Below are 18,779 nucleotides of genomic sequence, written 5' to 3'. Positions count from 1 at the left end.
TAGCTCATAACACAGGCCAGTCAGTTTAACTTTGCTGGTGGGGAAGCTTCATAAACAATTATTCATGATAAAATTGCTAGGCACATGGGAAAATGTGGATTGATTAGGAAGAGCCAGCATGGATTTCTTAAGGGAAAATCATGTTTAATTAAGCTGCTGGAGTTTTGTTTTGAAGAGGTAACAGGGAGAGGGTGAATTAGGGTAATGCTGTTGATATGGTGTACATGGACTTTCAGAAGACATTCAGCACAGTGATGCACAGCAGACTTGTGAGAAAAGTTATAGTTCATGGAATAAAAGGTCCAGTAGCAACATGCATATAACATTGGCTGAATAATAGGAAGCAGAGAGTAATGGTCAATGAATATTTTTCAGGCTGGAGGAAGGTTCGTAATGGAGTTCTCCAGGGATTGTTTTTGGGACCTTTGCTTTTCCTAATGTACATTAATGATCTCGATCTTGGTGTGCAGGGAACAACTTCCAAGTTCAAGATGATACAAAACTTGGAACAATGTAAACTGTGAGGAGGACTTAAAAAGAACATAGACAACTTAGTGGAGTAGGCAGATAGGTGGCAGATGACATTCAAATGCAGAGAAGTATAAAGTTATTCATTTTGGTAGGAAGGACATGGAGATATAGTCTAAAAGTAGGATACAACTCTAAAGGAGTCGCAGGAGCAGGGGGACCTGGGTATATATGTGATTAAGTCATCGAAGGTGGCAGGACAGGTGGAGAGAGCAGATAATAGAACATATAGTAATCTGAGTTCAGAAGCAAGAAGGTTTTACTGAACTTGTACAGGACACTGGTTAGACCTCAGCTAGAATTTTGTTCTGGGCATCACACTTTAGAAAGGATGTGAAAACATTGGAGAGAATGCAGGAGAGGTTTACAAGAATCCAGGGATGAGAAACTTGAGTTATGAGCATAGATTGGAGAGGTTGGGACTGTTCTCCTTGGAGAGGAGAAAATTAAGAGGAGATTTGATAGAGATGCTCAAAATCATGATGGGTCTGGGCAGAGTAGAAAGAGAAAAATTCTTCCCACTCATAAAAAGATCAAGAACAAGAGAGGACAGGTTCAAAGTGATTTACAAAGCAAGCAAATGTGATGTGAGAATAACTTTTTCCACACAGCAAGTGGTTAGGGTCCAGTTTTAAGGCATTGAAGAAGGCATTAGATGACTATTTGAAAAGAAACAATGTGCAGGGGTACGGGGAAAGGGCAGGGGAATGGTACTAAGTCATATTGCTCATCTGGAGACCCAGTACGGACATGATGGGCTGAATGGTGGCATGGTGGCACAGTAGTTTGCACAGCTGCCTCACAACGCCAGGGACCCGGGTTCAGTTTCTGGCTTAAGTCACTGCCTGTGCGGAGTCTGCACGTTCTCCCCATGTCTGCGTGGGTTTCTTCTGGGCGCTCCGGTTTCCTCCCACAGTCTGAAAGGCATGCTGGTTAGATGCATTGGCCATGCTAAATCCTCCCTCAGTGTACCCAAACAGGCACCGGAGTGTGGCGACTAGGGGATTTTCACAGTGACTTCATTGCAGTGTTAATGTAAGCCTAATTGTGACAATAATAAATAAACTTTAAATTTTTCTGCACTGTAACAACTCTGTGATTCTGTGATAAGCCTTTATGTTTCCATTGCTGAATTAGTGCTGCATAAATGATTTCACAACCATCCATTATCGCAGTAGGTTGCCTGTCATCTCATAGTTTGATTGACTGCTCCAAGCAGTGATAGATTCGTTAAAGTGGGACTATGAATCTCAGTGCATGTTTATATAAAGGATTATGCAACTCAGTAAAATGTTTGTTGCTACAGGGAATAGTGTGGGTGAAGGAATGTAAATGCAGCTTTCTTTTGTTAAATAGTCTGCAATAAACACTTGGAACTTTATTTTGTTTATTCTTAGCTTAGGTCCTGAGGTCTCCCCATGATGGATACTTGGTGAGTTGGCATGGTAGGTAAAAGGGCAAAGGATAGTGTGAGAAAGGGTATTGGTTGGCAAGAATTGGCACTGCATTGACATTGTGGACATAAAGGGCAATGGGATGGGTAAGGGGACAAAGGTTGGCATGAAGGATTTGAGGGGCCATGGGGACTGGGCAGGAGGCATAGGTTGGCATGGGAGGTGTGAGGTGCCATGGGATGCGTGGGGCATGAGGTGGCATAGGTTGGCATGGTTTGGGTTTTGTGTGAGTAGATGGGGGAGGAGGGAGCGGTGAGAGGGTGCCAGGGGCGGTGAGGTGTGTCAGTAGTGAGGGCTGGTTTATGTTGCTCTTTACCAGGATGTTGCCTGATATGGAGAATATGAACTATGAGGAGAGATTGAATAAACTGGGATTGTTCTCCCTGGAAAGACGGAGGCTGAGGGGTGACCTGAAAGAAGTTTATAAAATTATGAGGGGTATAGATAAGGTGAACAGTTGGAAGCTTTTTCCCAGGGCATAAATGACAATTACGAGGGGGAACAAGTTCAAGGTAAGGGGGGAAAGGCTCAGTGGAGGTGTGCGGGGACGTTTTTACACAGAGGGTGGTGGGGGCCTGGAATGCACTGCCAAGTGAGGTGGTTGAGGCTGACACGTTAGCGACATTTGAAACTTATTTGGATAGACACATGACATGACAGAGAATAGAGGGATTCAGGCAGTTGGTCTAGGTAGGACAACGTGAGTGGTGCAGGCTTGGTGGGCTGAAGGGTCTGTTCCTGTGCTGTACTACTCTTTGTTATTTAAAACAAGACTTCCACACAGTGCCAGTTGACCAAGGCAGGCCTTCCACCCAGCCCGCCTCCGCACCCAGCATCCTCCACACTCATTTCAGAGACCGCCCTTTGGGGACACCTTCTCCTGGGTCATGTTGGCTGAGCCAGGAAATGTCCAGACCCTTGTACTCCTGACCCTAGAGTACAAAATCCAGTACTCGGTCTCCGAAAGGACGCCCACCACGCGAGACAGACTGGGTGCAGAAACCCAGAAGTGGGTGGATCTTGGATATTAACATGAGGTACATTTCCCACACAGGATGGAGCAATCAGGAAGTAAAGAAGTCCAAGGTGGTACTATTAAAATAGCTGCAGTCCAGTGGACTGACTGACCTGTTCTGAACCATACTCATCACCATCCAGTCAGCAGGATAGACATTCTTCCCAATAAGGTCTTTGAACATGATGAAGGTCTCCATCAGGAAGTCCTGTGAAGAGAAGAGGTCAAAGTCAGAGGAGGACACAGGAACTGAGGACAAATCTACCTGGAAGAAAGCAAGGACACAAGAAAAAGGAGCAGGAATAAGACCACATGGCCCATTGGGAGCCAACGCCACCATTCAATATCACCACTGAATCCCTACAGTGCAGATGGAAGCCATTCGTCCCATTGAGACTGCACCAACTCTCTGAAAGAGCATCCTTCCCAGGCCCGCCCTACCCTATCCCCGTAACCCCGCACATTTCCCATGGTCAATCCACCAAACCTACACAGCTTTGAACTGTGGGAGGAAACAGGAGCACTCGAAGGAAACCCACACAGACACACGGAGAATGCGCAGACTCCACACAGAGGGTGACCCAAGCCTGGCGCTGTGAGGTAGCAGTGCTAACCACTGTGCCACCCTGCCGCCCATGACTGATCTCGATCTTCAACTCCATTCTTCCTCCTGCTCCGCTGTGGTACAAACACTCTAGGGTTGGCTTGGAGTCTCCAGGGATCGAAGAACAATCTTTAGGACACTGTTGTGCTGAGCCCTGCAGAAAAATCATCAAGACTTACAAAAGATTTTTTTTGTCTTTTCTTCTGAATCTTATTCTTCACCAGAGGGGGGAATCTCATAGAAACTTATAAAATTCTAACAGTATTAGACAGGGTAGGTTCAGAAAGAATGTTCCCAATGGTGGGGGAGTCATAGTTTGAGGTCATAGTTTGACATTTTAAAACTGAGGTGAAGAGAAATTTCTTCACCCAGAGGGTGGTGAATGTGTGGAATTCACTACCACAGAATGTAGTTGAGGCCAAAACGTTGTCTGGTTTTAAGAAGAAATTAGATATAGCTCTTGGGGCTAAAGGGATATGGGAGGAAAAGGGTACCCAGATATTGAATTCGATGATCAGCCATGATCAAAATGAATGGCAGAGCAGGCTTGAAGGGCCGAATGGCCTACTCCTGCTTCTAGTTTCTATGTAAATATTGAACATGGGAAAGAAAAGCCTGTTTGGCTGACAGTAAAGCATCACCCAATGGTTGGCACTGCTGCCTCCCAGTGCCAGTGACCCAGGTTCAATTCCTGGCTTGGGTGACTGTCTGTGTGGAGTCTGCACGTTCTCCCCGTGCCTGCCCAAGTTTCCTCTGGGTGCTCCGGTTTCCTCCTACAGTCCGAACGATGTGCTGGTTAGGTGCATTGGCCATGCTAAAATCTTCCTCAGTGTACCCGAACAGGTGCCGGAGTGTGGCAACTCAGGGATTTTCACAGTAACTTCGCTGCAGTGTTAATGTAAGCCTACTTGTGACACTAATAAATAAACATTTTAAACATTTAAACAATAGGGTAAAGACTCTTTTCGTTTACATGTTGGCATAGGAAGGCAGTACACCACAAGGATGGTCAGAATGTGGGGACAAGTCATGCAATAAAAGCTCCAGCAATACATTTAATTACAGTTGGCAACCTAAAGTCTACTTTGTTTAATTATGAAACAAAGCAATGTTTTCAATAAAATATTTTGACATACTAATCAATCAAATCAATTGCCAGGTGAATTGTTCCTTGATATCTGAGTCGACAAGTTCAACACCTGGAGGAAATAGATTGTATTGTAGACCAAAGGGGTAATGAAAAGCTAGTACAGGCACAATGGGCTGAATGGCTAACTCCACTTCGACTGGAAATACGTAACAGGAATTGGCATTTTAATGGAAGTATAATCCTGGAGAATGCTTGCCTGATTTTCTTTTTAATTATAGAGGGAATAGAGGGATATGGTCGCCATAAGGGTAGGGGGTTTTTGTTAAGTCGGGCAGGCTTAGAGGGCCGAAGGGCCTGTTCCTGTGCTGTAATTTTCTTTGATCTTTGTTCTTTTTGTTCTTTGTATCTCTCGGGTTGCAGTGGCGAGGCCAGCATGTTTTGCCCATTCCTAATTGCGTTTGAGAAGGTGGTGGTGAGCCACTTTTTGTACCACTGAAGACCCTGTGGTGTAGGTGCACCCACTGTGCTGTTAGGGAGGGGCTTTCCAGGATCTCAACCCAGCGACAGTGAAGGAACGGCGATATATTTCCAAGTCAGAATGGTGAGTGACTTTGAGGGAAACTTGCAAGTTGGTGGTGTTCCCATGTATGTGGTGTCCAGGTCCTTCAAAGGGGCAGGGGCCAAAGGAACCTTGGTGAGTTTTTGCAGTGCATCCAGGACAGGGATGGTTATCTATTATATTTTAATATCTCAATATCTTATATTCTCTCATGACTACAGTTAAGAAAGCCCAACAGCGCCTCTACTTTCTCAGGAGACGAAGGAAATTTAGCAGGTTTGCTACGACTCTCACCAACTTCTAAAGATGCACCATAAAAAGCATTCTTTCTGGTTGTATCCCAGCTTGGTATGGCTCCTGCTCTACCCAAAACCGCAAGGAACTACAAAGGGTCGTGAACAAAGCCCAATCCATCACTCAAAGCAGCCTCACATCCATTAACTGTCTACACTTCCTACTGCCACGGAAAAATGAGCCAGCATAATCAAGGATCTCACGCACCCTGGACATGCTCTCTTCCACCTTCCTCCGTCGGGAAAAAGATACAAAAGTCTGAGGTTACGTATCAACTGATTCAAGAACAGTTTCATCCCTGCTGCCATCAGACTTTTGAATGGACCTACCTCGCAGTAAGTTGATCTTTCTCTACACCCTAGCTATGACTGCAACACTACATTCTACACTCTCTCCTTTCCTTCCCTATGTACGGTATGCTTTGTCTGTGTGGCGTGCAAGAAACAATACTTTTCACTGTATACTAATACATGTGACAATAATAAATCAAATCAATGTGATAGTGGTGTCTGGAACTCTGTCTGTCAGGTATGATCCTGTGAGTGTGACTCTGTCAGCTATTGTTTCTGTGAGACAGCTCTCCCAGTTTTGACACAAGCCGCCAGATGTGAGTAAGGAGGAATTTACAGGGTTAACAGGGCTAGATTTGTCTTTGATTTTTCCACTGCTTCAGTCACTGCTGCGTGGTCCATCCCATTTCATTCCTTACCAACTATTCTGTTGTGATTTGATACATCTGAGTAGCTTGTTAGACCATTTCAGAGTCAACCACATTGGCCAGATTGGGTAAGGAAGGCAGATTTCCTTCCTGAAAGGACATTCGTGAACCAGATGAGTTTTAAACAAATCACAATTAACAATGAATTAATTGTCACCTTTACTGGAATTAGCTTTTAATTGCAGATTTATTAATCAAATTTAAATTCCACTACCTAACATAGTAGGATTTCAACCCATGTCCCCAGTGTCTCTGAGTTACTAACCCACCAGAATCCCATTCAGAAACTTGACTTTATACAATACCAATGGTGAAATGGTTGGACTCATTAATCCAGAGGTTCAAATTGCACCGTCAGCAATTCAGGAATTATAATTCAATTCATAAATCTGAAAATAAAAAGTTTGGAAGCGCCAGAAGTGACCAGGACACTGTTGGCTTGTTGTGAAATGGCAGCTTGTTCACTAATTTCACTGATGGAAGGAATCCTGTTGTCTTTCCCTGGTCTCACCCATCTGTCAGCCAAGTCCCACCCATGTAGCTGGCTCAACCATTCCCAGAAATGGACTGATAACCAACTCGACTGTGGCAACAAGGAATCACTAATACATACATGTGGACAGCGCGGTGGCACAGTGGGTAGCACTGCTGCCTCATAGCTCCAAGGACCTGGGTTTGATTCCTGGCTTGGGTCACTGTCTGTGTGGAGTTTGCATGTTCTCCCCGTGTCTGCATGGGTTTGTTCCGTGTGCTCCAGTTTCCTCCCACATTTTGAAAGACGTGTTGGTTAGGTGCATTGGCCCGAACAGGCGCCTGACTGTGGCGACTACGGGAATTTCACAGTAACTTCATTGCAGTGTTAATGTAAGCCTTATTTGTGACTAATAAATAAACTTTACATTATGATCTGGAATGCATGGCCCAAAAGACGACAGAAGCAATTTCTCCAGTAAATTTCCAGGGACAGTTGAATGAAAAGGAAAGAACAATTGATGAGTTCTGTGGAAAGATCTGGGGGTCAGTTGCCATCCTGACTTGGAAATACATCGTAAGGAGTCTAACAACACCAGGTTAAACGCCACTGGCGTTTGCTACCAAATAAACCTGTTGGACTTTAACCTGATGTTGTTAGACTCCTTACTGTGTTTACCCCAGTCCAACGCCGGCATCTCCACATCTTGGAAATACATCGCCATTCCTTCACTGTCGTTGGGTCAAAATCCTGGGACTCCCTCTCTAACAGCACTGTCGGTGTAACTACACCACGTGGACTGCAGCGGTTCAAGAAGGCAGCTCACCACTACCTTCTGAAGGGTAACTAAGGTTGGACAATAAATGCTGACCTAGCCAGCGATGCCCAGGTCCCATGAATTAATTTTTTAAAAGCAGTGGGGCTATCTGTTTCAAAGAGCCATCACAGTCACGATGGGCCAAAAGGCCTCCACCAGTGCAGTATCATTCTCTGTACATAGGTATACAGTCGGGAGGGAGTTGTTCTGGGAGCCCTCAACATTGACCCTGGACCCCATGAAGTCTGTGGGTCTTTGGGCGAACACTCTTGCGGAGAGAGAAGGTTGAAGGTTGCTTGCCTTTGATACTAATGGAAGGGCAAACAGAGAAAATAAAAGCAGGAGCAGACTATTTGGCCCTTCAAGCCTAAACGGTCTGATAGCACTCGCACTCCAGCTCTGCTGTGAAGGAAGACCATTTTATTCAGATATTGTGAGGCCCCTATGGAAGCCTAATCCAGTGTGATTCCTCCTTCGGGAGAAATGGGACAAAATAGAGAGGAGAATGATCAGCACTGCTACCTCACAGCGCCAGGGACCCGGGTTCGATTCCTGGCTTGGGTCAATGTCTCTGTGGAGTTTGCACGTTCTCCCTGTTTCTGTGTGGATTTTCTCCGAGTGCTCCGGTTTCCTCCCACAGTCCAAAGATGTGTAGGTTTGGTGAATCGGCCATGATAAATTGACCCTTAGTGCCAGGGTGATTAGCAGGGTAATTACGTGGGGTTATGGGGGCTAGGCCCTGGGTGGGATTGTGGTCGGTGCAGAATCGATGGGCCAAATGGCCTCCTTCTGCACTGTCGAGATTCTATGAAAACTTTGATGAAAACTTCTATGAATTAGTACAGTGTGCAAGGTACTGACGCCATTCCTGACTCTGATGTTCGTCTCCCGGGACTCCTCGAAACCCCTGTACAAGTCCTTCAATGACCCATATTTAATGTTTGAAGTTGGTGAGCACGCGCGATAGGAACTGTATTTCTATATTTCCGTTACTTTGCTCCTGGGGACTGAATGCCTTTGATTAATTTTAGCATCCCTTGAACTTTTGCATAAATAGTTGCTGCACAGTGATCGATCGAAATGTAATTTAAAAAGCAACAACTCCCCTTTCCCGAAGGCTTCAGATGAAGAAGTCAAGATTCCCTTTGTTCACATTAAACTGCAGCTCACGCAGGAGCGGTAGAGTGGATTTTGGTCAAGGGAAGTTTGAGTCACGCAGAACATAGATCATAGAATCACTACCGTGCAGAAGGGGGCCACTTGGCCCATCGAGTCTGCACCGACAACAATCCCACCCATATCCCCGTAACCCCACGCACTTACCCTGCTAATCCATTTGGAGAGGCAAAGCTTAATCAGGGATAGTCAGCGTGGCTTCGTCAGAGGGACGTCATGCCTAACAAATTTGAATGAATTTTTTGAGGAGGTGACCGGTGAGGGTAGTGCAGTCGATGTAGTTTATATGGATTTCAGCAAAGCCTTTGACAAGGTCCCACATGGGAGACTTGTAAAGAAGGTAAATTCACATGGGTAATTTGATGAAATGGATTCAAAATTGGCTCAGTTGTAGGAGACAGAGGGTGATGACAAAAGGCTACTTTAGTGACTGGAAGCCAGTGTCCAGTGGCGTACCACAGGGATCTGTGTTGGGCCCCCTATTATTCGTCATTCACATAAATGACATTAATGTGAGGAGTAAGATTAATAAGTTTGCAGATGACACAAAGATTGGATGGGTGGTTAACAGTGAGGTGGAACATTTTGCGCTACAACAAGATATAGATGGAATGGTCAAGTGGGCAGATAAGTGGCAGATAGAATTTAACCCTGAAATGTGTGAGGTGATACACTTTGGAAGGAGTAATTTGACAAGAAAGTATTCAATGAATGGTAGGACACTAGGAAGTTCTGTGGAACAAAGGGACTTTGGTGTGTTTGTCCACAGATCTCTGAAGGTGGAAGGGCATGTTATTTGGGTGGTGAAAAAGGCATATGGGGCATTTGCCTTTATCAATTGAGGCATAGATTACAAAAGCAGGAAAGTCGTGTTGGAGTTGTATAGAATTTTGGTGAGGTCACAGCTAAAGTACTGTGTGCATTTCTGGTCGCCACATCAGCGGAAGGATGTGATTGCAAAGGAGCGGGTGCAGAGGAGGTTCACCAGGATGCTGCCTGGGATGGAACATTTAAGATATGTAGAGAGGTTGGATAGGCTTGGGTTGTTTCTGTTGGAGCAGAGAAGACTGAGGGGCGACCTGATTGAGGTGTACAGGATTATGAAGAACATGGACAGAGTGGATAAGGAGCAGTTATTCCCCTTAATTGAAGGGTCAGTCACGAGGGGACATAGGTTCAAGGTGAGGGCAGGAGGTTCAGGGGGGATGTGAGGAAAACCTTTTTTGCCCAGAGAGTGGTGACGGCCTCGAATGCGCTGCCTGGGAGGGTGGTGGAGGCGGGTTGCCTCACATACTTGAAAAAGTACCTGGATGAGCACTTGGCACATCATAACATTCAGGGCTATGGGCCAAGTGCTGGCAGATGGGATTAGGTGGGATTCAGGTGTTTCTAATGTGTCGGTGCGGATTCGATGAACTAAAGGGCCTCTTCTGCACTGTATGATTCTATAATTCCCCTGACAGTATGGGACAATTTAGCATGGCCAAATCGACATAACCCACACATCTTTGGACTATGGGAGAAAACCAGAGCGCCCAAAGGATACCCACGCAGTCAACGTGCAAACTCCACACAGACAATGACATGTGGCCGGAGTTGAACCCATGTCCCTGGCGCTGTGAGGCAGCAGTGCTAACCACTGTGCTGCCCAGGATTTGATTTACTTTGATTCATAATTGTCACATGTATTAGTGTACAGTGAAATGTATTGTTTCTTGCGCGCTATACAGAAAAAACATACCATTCATAGAGTACATAGGGGAGAAGGAAAGGAGAGGGTGCAGCATATAGTAGTACAAAGATCAACTTAGTGCGAGGTAAGTCCATTCAAAACTCTGATGGCAGCAGGGAAGAAGCTGTTCTTGAGTCGGTTGGTATGCATTTTTAGACTTTTGTATCTTTTTCCCGACGGAAGAAGGTGGAAGAAAGAATGTCTGGGGTGCATGGGGTCTTTGATTATGCTGGCTGCTTTGCCGAGGCAACAGGAAATGTAGACAGAATCAGTGGATGGGAGGCTATGTCCATCACTACCAAAGTTATTCTTTTGATCGATCCTTTTTGAAGTTCTCTCCTTTTCCAAGTTTTCAAGAATCTTTGGTTGTTTTGCAAGTTTCATGATGGCTGAAATGTCAGGCTTGGCTCCGTGGGTAAAGGTTCAAGTCCAAAACCAGCATTAAGACTGAATCAACAGATTGGTCTGGATGTTGTGATGGTATCACAGTGAAGCTATCAGCACTTACTGTCGTTATTCTACGAGAATTGATAGTAACTTCCAGAGTCCACACATGCACAGAGTAACATGGAAACCCAGGATTTGCTACCAGTAATTGCATACTCCTCCAGAGGCGACATTGTTGAGATACATCGTGCTGGATTTTATTCCCTCACTGATGGTGAGTTTACAGGGGGTGGGGGTGAGTGTGTGGGGATTGAAGGGGAGCCAAACAAATACAATGGGTGCCTTGCCCACCAGCTACTGCCTGCCCCTCCCCTGCCGCAGTTTTACAAGTGGCAGAGAGACTTTGGAAGCCTAGCTGCCCCTGAATTGATTGAGGCCTTTAAGTCACCAATTGATGGCCAGTTAAGGGCTTCATCCCATGTTTGTTGGGAGTTAATCAGGAGTGGGAGAGGCCCATGCCAAGGGTAGAGCCTAGAGGCTGGTGATGGGTAAGGGCGGGGCCTCCTTGTGAACAAACACCTGCATTCCCTGTGTCTTTGTGGAGCAGCTTTCTCTGAGGTCAGAGGAGAGCGTCCTGGCTTTGTTGCTGCCTTGCAAAAGCCAGGCGACCATCGAGTCAGTTAGCTACTGCTTTGGGAGCTTACTGTGCATAGTTTAACAACAGTGTTTCCTACAGTACAATAGTGACTGAATTTCAAAAGCTCTGATGGAACTCATTAACCTGAAGTATTCAAAATTGCCTGAACTTGTGCATCAGTCGCTGAAAGTAAGCGTGCAGGTCAGCAGGCAGTAAAGAAGGAAAATGGTATGTTGGCCTTCACAGCAAGAGGATTTGAGTGTAGGAATAGGGATCTTTTACTGCAATTGTATAGGGAGTTGGTAAAGCCACACTTGGAGTATTGTGTGCAGTTTAGGTGTCCTTGTCTGAGGAAGGATGTCATTGCTATAGAGGGAGTACAGTGAAAGTTTACCAGGCTGATTCCTGGGATGGCAGGTCTGTCATATGAGGAGAGACTAATTCGGTTATGATTATATTCACTGGAGTTTAGAAGAGTGAGAGGGAATCTCATAAAAACTTATAAAATTCTAACAGGATTAGACAGGGTAGATTCAGAAAGAATGTTCCCGATGGCGGGGGAGTCCAGAACTAGGGGTCATAGTTTTAGGCTTGAGGTGAGGAGAAATTTCTTCAACCAGAGGGTGGTGAATGTGTGGAATTCACCCCCACAGAAAGTACTAGAGGCCAAGAGCTATATCTGATTTCAGGAAGAAATTAGATATAACTCTTGGGGCTAAAGGGATCAAGGGATATGGGGGGAAGGGGGGATCAGGCTATTGAATTTGATGATCAGCCATGATCATAATGAATTGCGGGGCGGAGCAGGCTCGAAGAGCCAAATGGCCGACTACTGCTTCGAGTTTCAATGACCAGGCGAGTTTTTTCCAGAATGTTCCAGCTGTATTTCAGATTTCCAGCGTCCGAGGTATTTTTGCTTGTGTTTGACACTTCAAAAGCGCTTGATTGGGTGTAAAGCGCTTTATTAAACGCAACCTATCAGGGAAACATCGTAATCTCTTCAACAATCTATTCAGTTCCAGCCCAGTAAGAACACATTGTCAAGAAATAAAAAAAATCCATTGCAATATTTGGACAATTTGTGATAACATCTTGCTATTTACGCAGCCTCGATGAATATCAAGAAGTAATTTCATTCGGGATGATAAGAGGATTCCCTGAATTCACAAATGAAAAGCTATTGACACAAAAAAATTTGTTTCTTCCTCGTACCTGAGACAACTGCAACGATGCTCAGAATCATAAAATGGTGCAGCCCAGAAGGGGGGGGGGGGGGCAATCGGCCCATCATGCCTGTGTGCTAGTCCTTTGAAAAAACCATCCAACTTGCCACACTCTTCCCTGCTCGTTCCCCACAGCCCTGCAAATTTCTCCATTTCTAGTAACTACCCGATAGAGTCATAGAGGTTTACAGCTTGGAAACAGGCCCTTCGGCCCAACTTGTCCATGCTGCCCTTTTTTTTAAACCCCTAAGCTAGTCCCAATTGCCCGCATTTGGTCCATATCCCCCTATACCCATCTTACCCATCTAACTGTCTGAATGCTTTTTAAAAGACAAAATTGTACCCGCCTGTCATAGAATACATACAGTGTAGAAAGAGGTCATTCTGGCCCCGAAAACAATCACACCCGGGCCTTATCCCTCTGACCCTTAGGTTAAGGGAGATGTGTGGGGGAAATTGTTCACGCAGAGAGTGGTGGGTGCCTGGAACGTGCTCTGCCAGTGGAGGTGATTTTGATTTATTATAGTCACATGTATTAATATACACTGAAAAGTATTGTTTCTTGCGCGCTATACAGACAAAGCATACCGTTAATAGAGAAGGAATCAAGAGAGTGCAGAATGTAGTTTTACAGTCATAGCTAGGGTGTAGAGAAAGATCAACTTAATGCAAGGTAGGTCCATTCAAAAGTCTGACGGCAGCAGGGAAGAAGCAGTTCTTGAGTCGGTTGGACGTGACCTCAGACTTTTTTATTTTTTTCCCAATGGAAGAAGATGGAAGAGAGAATGTCCGGGGTGCGTGGGGTCCTTAATTATGCTGGCTGCTTTGCCGAGGCAGCGGGAAATGTAGACAGAGTCAATGGATGGGAGGCTGGTTTGCGTGATGGATTGGGTTACATTCACAATCTTTTGTAGTTCCTTGCAGTCTTGGGTAGAGCAGGAGCCATACCAAGCTGTGATACAACCAGAAAGGATGCTTTCTATGGTGTATCTGTAAAAGTTGGTGAGGGTCGTAGCTGACATGCCAAATTTCCTTCGTCTTCTGAGAAAGTAGAGGCGTTGGTGGGGCTTTCTTAACTGTGGTGGAAGCAGGCACATTAGCAACATTTAAGAGGAATTTTGATGGTACATGAATAAATAGGGAGGGAATAGAGGGATACGGACCGAGTAAGAGCAGAAGGTTTTTTTTAGTTAGTGCATCATGATCGGCACGGACTTGGAGAGACTGTTCCTGTGCTGTACTTTTTTTGTTCTTTGTATTTACACTAGCCGGTCCCCCTGACACTAAGGGGCAATTTATCATGGCCAATCCACCTAACCCACACATCTTTGGACTGTGGGAGAAACCGGAGCACCCGGAGGAAACCCACGCAGACACGGGGAGAACGTGCAAACTCCATGCAGACAGTGATCCAAGCCAGGAATCGAACCCGGGTCCCTGGCACTAAGAGGCTGTTGTGCTAAACACTGTGTCACCGTGCCGCCCTTCAGAAAGCAGAACAAAGAGAAAAGAATAAAGAAAATTACAGCACGGGAACAGGCCCTTCAGCCCTCCAATCCTGCACCGACCATGCTGCCCGACTGAACTAAAACCCCCTACCCTTCCGGGGACCATATCCCTCTATTCCCATCCGTTTCATGTATTTGTCAAGGCGCCCCTTAAAAGTTACTACCGTATCCGCTTCCACCACCTCCCTCGGCAACGAGTTCCAGGCACCCACTACTCTCTGTGTAAAAAATCTGCCTCCTACATCTCCTTTAAACCTTGCCCCTCGCACCTTAAACCTGTGCGCCCTAGTAATTGACTCTTCCACCCTGGGAAAAAGCTTCTGACTATCCACTCTGTCCATGCTTCTCATAATCCTGTAGACTTCTATCAGGTCGCCCCTCAAACTCCATCATTCCAGTGAGAACAAACCAAGTTTCTCCAACCTCTCCTCATAGCTAATGCCCTCCATACCAGGCAACATCCTGGTAAATCTTTTCTGTACCAGAATTGAACACTATATTCCAAGTGCGGCCTAACTAAGGTTCTATAAAGCTGCAACATGACTTGCCAATTTTTAAACTCAATGCCCCAGCCGATGAAGGCAAGCATGCCGCATGCTTTCTTGACTACCTTCTCCACCTGCATTGCCACTTTCAGTGACCTGTGTACCTGTACACCCAGATTCCTCTGCCTATCAATACTCTTACTGGTTCTGCCATTTACTGTATATTTCCTATCTGTATTCGACCTTCCAAAATGCATTACCTCACATTTGTCTGGATTAAACTCCATCTGCCATCTCTTCGCCCAAGTCTCCAACTGATCTATATCCTGCTGTATCCTCTGATGATCCTCATCGCTATCCGCAAATCCACCAACCTTTGTGTCGTCCGCAAACTTACTAATCAAACCAGTTACATTTTTCTCCAAATCATTTATATATATTACAAACAGCAAAGGTCCAGCACTGATCCGTGATGAATGCCACTTGTCACAGCCCTCCATTCAGAAACGCACCCTTCCACTGCTACGCTCTGTCTTCTTTGACCAAGCCAGTTTTGTATCCACCTTGCCAGCTCACCACTGATCCCATGTGACTTCACCTTCTGCACCAGTCTGCCATGAGGGACATTGTCAAAGGCTTTACTGAAGTCTATGTAGACAACATCCGCTGCCCTACCCTCATCAATCATCTTCGTCACTTCCTCGAAAAACTCGATCAAGTTCGTGAGATACGACCTCCCCTTCACAAAACCATGTTGCCTCTCACTAATACGTTCGCTTATTTCCAAGTGGGAATAAATCCTGTCTCGAAGAATCCTCTCCAATACTTTCCCTACCGCTGATGTAAGGCTCACCGGCCTGTAATTACCTGGATTATTCTTGCTACCCTTCTTAAACAAAGGAACAACATTGGCTATTCTCCAATCCTCTGGGACCTCCCCTGTAGTCATGATGTGGAGATGCCGGCATTGGACTGGGGTAAACACAGTAAGAAGTCTCACAACACCAGGTTAAAGTCCAACAGGAAAACCTGTTGGACTTTAACCTGGTGTTGTGAGACTTCTTACTGTACTTCCCCTGTAGCCAGTGAAGATTTTAAAAATTGATTATTTTGTAGGATGCTAGGTCCGCATGAGTTAGCTTTGTTTTTCATTGATAGATACTGCATGATGTTATTCTTCTGTTCACCGGCTATCAATGTGCTATTCATAGTCTAGTAATGTTGAAGCATAGCACAATAACCAGAACCAAGGGTCATAGTCTAAGGATACAGGGTGAACTGTTTAGGACAAAGATGAGGGGAGTCTGTTTCATCCACAGAGTGGTCAGTCTATGGAATTCACTACCACAGAAAGTAGTTGAGGCAAACACATTGAATGCTTTCAAGAAACAGTTAGATATAACATTTGGGATGAAGGGGATCAAAGGATATGGAGGGAAGGGAGGAATCAGGCTATTGAGTTGGATGAACAACCAAGATCAAAATGAATGGTGGAGCAGGCAGGAAGGGCCGAATGGCCTCATCCTGCTCCTATTTTCTATGTTTCTATATTAGTTTCAGAATTTTACAATCTTATACCTCTGCCAGCATCATTATTTATTCTATATATGTTGAATCCTCCTCACAGTTCAAATGTTACAGAGGCTGTGGGTTTGCAATCTCATGTCAGAAAAACTAAATTGGGGCTGACACTTGAGGACAGTACTGAGGGTGAGCTGCACTGTCTGAGGTACTGAATGGGATTTCCAGCCCTCCTTGCTGGGCAGATCTTCCAGCCCTGCCGAAGGCAACCCACCATCCCGTGGCAGGTTCCCCAGCGGCAGGGAGGGCAAGCCACGCAAAGATTGCTGCACTCATTACCTAACAAGAATCTATCTACCTCTGCCTTAAAAATATTCAGTGACCCCGGATTCCACTGCCTTTTACACAGAGAATTCCAAAGTTGCACAATCCTCTGAGAGAGAAAGAAAGTTCCAATTTCTGTCCAGCTCCTGCCTAGGTTTCTGTTAGGGCCCGTGTGGGATTGTTGTCGGAGAGTTAGTGCAGACCCAATGGGCCAAATGGCCTCCCTCTAAACTGTAGGAATTTGATGATTCTATGATTCTTCTTTCTTTCATCTTTACAATGTTTCCAAATCATTTCTATGTTTCTGACTTTGACCTTTTTTGTGTAACCCTCCCTTCCAATGCATCTCAACTGAAGGCCGTGGCTTTGGCCAAGGACTTGAACTCTGGAATTCCCTCCCTAATCTTTGCCACCTTCACCACTCTCTGCTCTTCTTAAATGCCCCTCAAAACCCACCTCTTTGACCTGTTTTCTGTTCTACCGTTTCCATCTGTCACGTGTTGCATCTATTTCCTTGCCACCAGTCACCTTTGTGAAGCATCATTTCTCTGTGTCAGAAGCGTGAGATAAATACAAGCTGTCATTGTAGTTTTTGAGGTATGTGGCAACGTACACTGAATAGGAATTAGGTTTGGGACAGTCTATCTGGAGGGGTCCTCTTGAGTGAGCCATGTGGCTCATATAGGGCTAGTGCCCTGAGCCAGCAGAAAGAGAGAAATAGAATCATATAATCACTACAGTGCAGAAGGAGGTCATTCAGTCCATCAAACCGGCCGCAAAAACAATCCCCCCCCGGGACCTATTCACGTAACCCCACATGCTTACCCTGCTAATCAGCACGGTGGCACAGTGGTTAGCACTGCTGCCTCACAGCGCCAAGGACTCGGGTTCAGTTCCAGCCTCGGGTCACTGTCTGTGTGGAGTTTGCACATTCTCCCCATGTCTGCGTGAGTTTCCTTTGGGGGCTCCAGTTTCTTCAAGTCCAAAGTTGTGTGGGTTAGGTTAATTGGCCATGCTAAATTGCCCCTTAGTGTCAGGGAGATTAGTAGGGTAAATTTGGGTTACAGGAATGGGGCCTGAGTAGGATTGTGGATGGTACAGACATGATGGGTCAAATGGCCTCCTTCTGTAGGGATTCCGTGATAGTCCCCTGACACTCAGGGGCAATTAACCCACACATCTTTGGACTGTGGGAGGAAATCGGAGCACCCGGAGGAAACCAACGCAGAGAAATCATAGAAATCATAGAAATCATCATAGAAATCATAGAAACCCTACAGTACAGAAAGAGGCCATTCGGCCCATCGAGTCTGCACCGACCACAATCCCACCCATGCCCTACCCCCATGTCCCTACATATTTACCCACTAATCCCTCTAACCTACGCATCTCAGGACACTAAGGGCAATTTTTAGCATGGCCAATCAACCTAACCCGCACATCTTTGGACTGTGGGAGGGAACCGGAGCACCAGGAGGAAACCCATGCAGACACGAGGAGAATGTGCAAACTCCACACAGACAGTGACCCAAGCCGGGAATCGAACCCAGGTCCCTGGAGCTGTGAAGCAGCAGTGCTAACCACTATGCCACCGTGCCGAGAAAGTGCAGACTCTGCACAGACAGTGACCCTAGTCTAGAACAGGGACAGGAATGGTTGTTGGAAGTTCCGGGGTATAGATCTTTCAGTAAGAGGAGGGAAGGTGGTAAAAGAGGTGGAGGAGTAGCATTGTTAATCAATGATAGTTTAACGGCTGCAGAAAGGCAGTTCGAGGGGGACCTGCCTACTGAGGTAATATGGGCTGAAGTTAGAAATAGGAAAGGAGCGGTCATGTTGTTAGGAGTTGTCTATAGGCCCCCAAATAGTAATAGAGATATGGAGGAAGAAATTGCAAAGCAGATTATGGATAGGTGTGGGGGTCACAGGGTAGTTGTCATGGGTGACTTTAACTTCCCAAATATTGATTGGAACCTTTATAGGTCGAATAGTTCGGATGGGGCAGTTTTTGTACAGTGTGTGCAGGAGGGTTTCCTTACATAATATGTGGATAGGCCGACAAGAGGTGGGGCCACATTGGACTTGATACTGGGCAATGAACCGGGCCAAGTGTTAGATTTGTTTGTGGGAGAGCACTTTGGAGATAGTGACCACAATTCGGTGTCTTTCATTATTGCAATGGAGAGGGATAGGGCCATACGGCAGGGCAAGGTTTATAATTGGGGAAGGGGTAATTAT

At 45.7% G+C, this 18,779-nt stretch overlaps 1 protein-coding gene across 1 annotated transcript in view; it reads right to left on the bottom strand.

Moving 5' to 3' along the window:
* The window catches only part of LOC144500809 (dedicator of cytokinesis protein 2-like), a 1,379,043-nt gene that overhangs the window by 434,865 nt on the left and 925,399 nt on the right, over positions 1–18,779 (bottom strand). The window contains exon 29 of the mRNA XM_078224279.1: positions 3,111–3,205. Within this exon, the coding sequence (XP_078080405.1) occupies positions 3,111–3,205 (95 nt within the window). The remainder of the gene's footprint in view (positions 1–3,110; positions 3,206–18,779) is intronic.

Source organism: Mustelus asterias, chromosome 1 (assembly GCF_964213995.1).
Source record: "Mustelus asterias chromosome 1, sMusAst1.hap1.1, whole genome shotgun sequence".
NCBI lineage: Eukaryota > Metazoa > Chordata > Chondrichthyes > Carcharhiniformes > Triakidae > Mustelus > Mustelus asterias.
The sequence above is the reverse complement of the archived record's forward strand: the minus strand, read 5'-3'. Positions and strand labels throughout refer to the sequence as shown.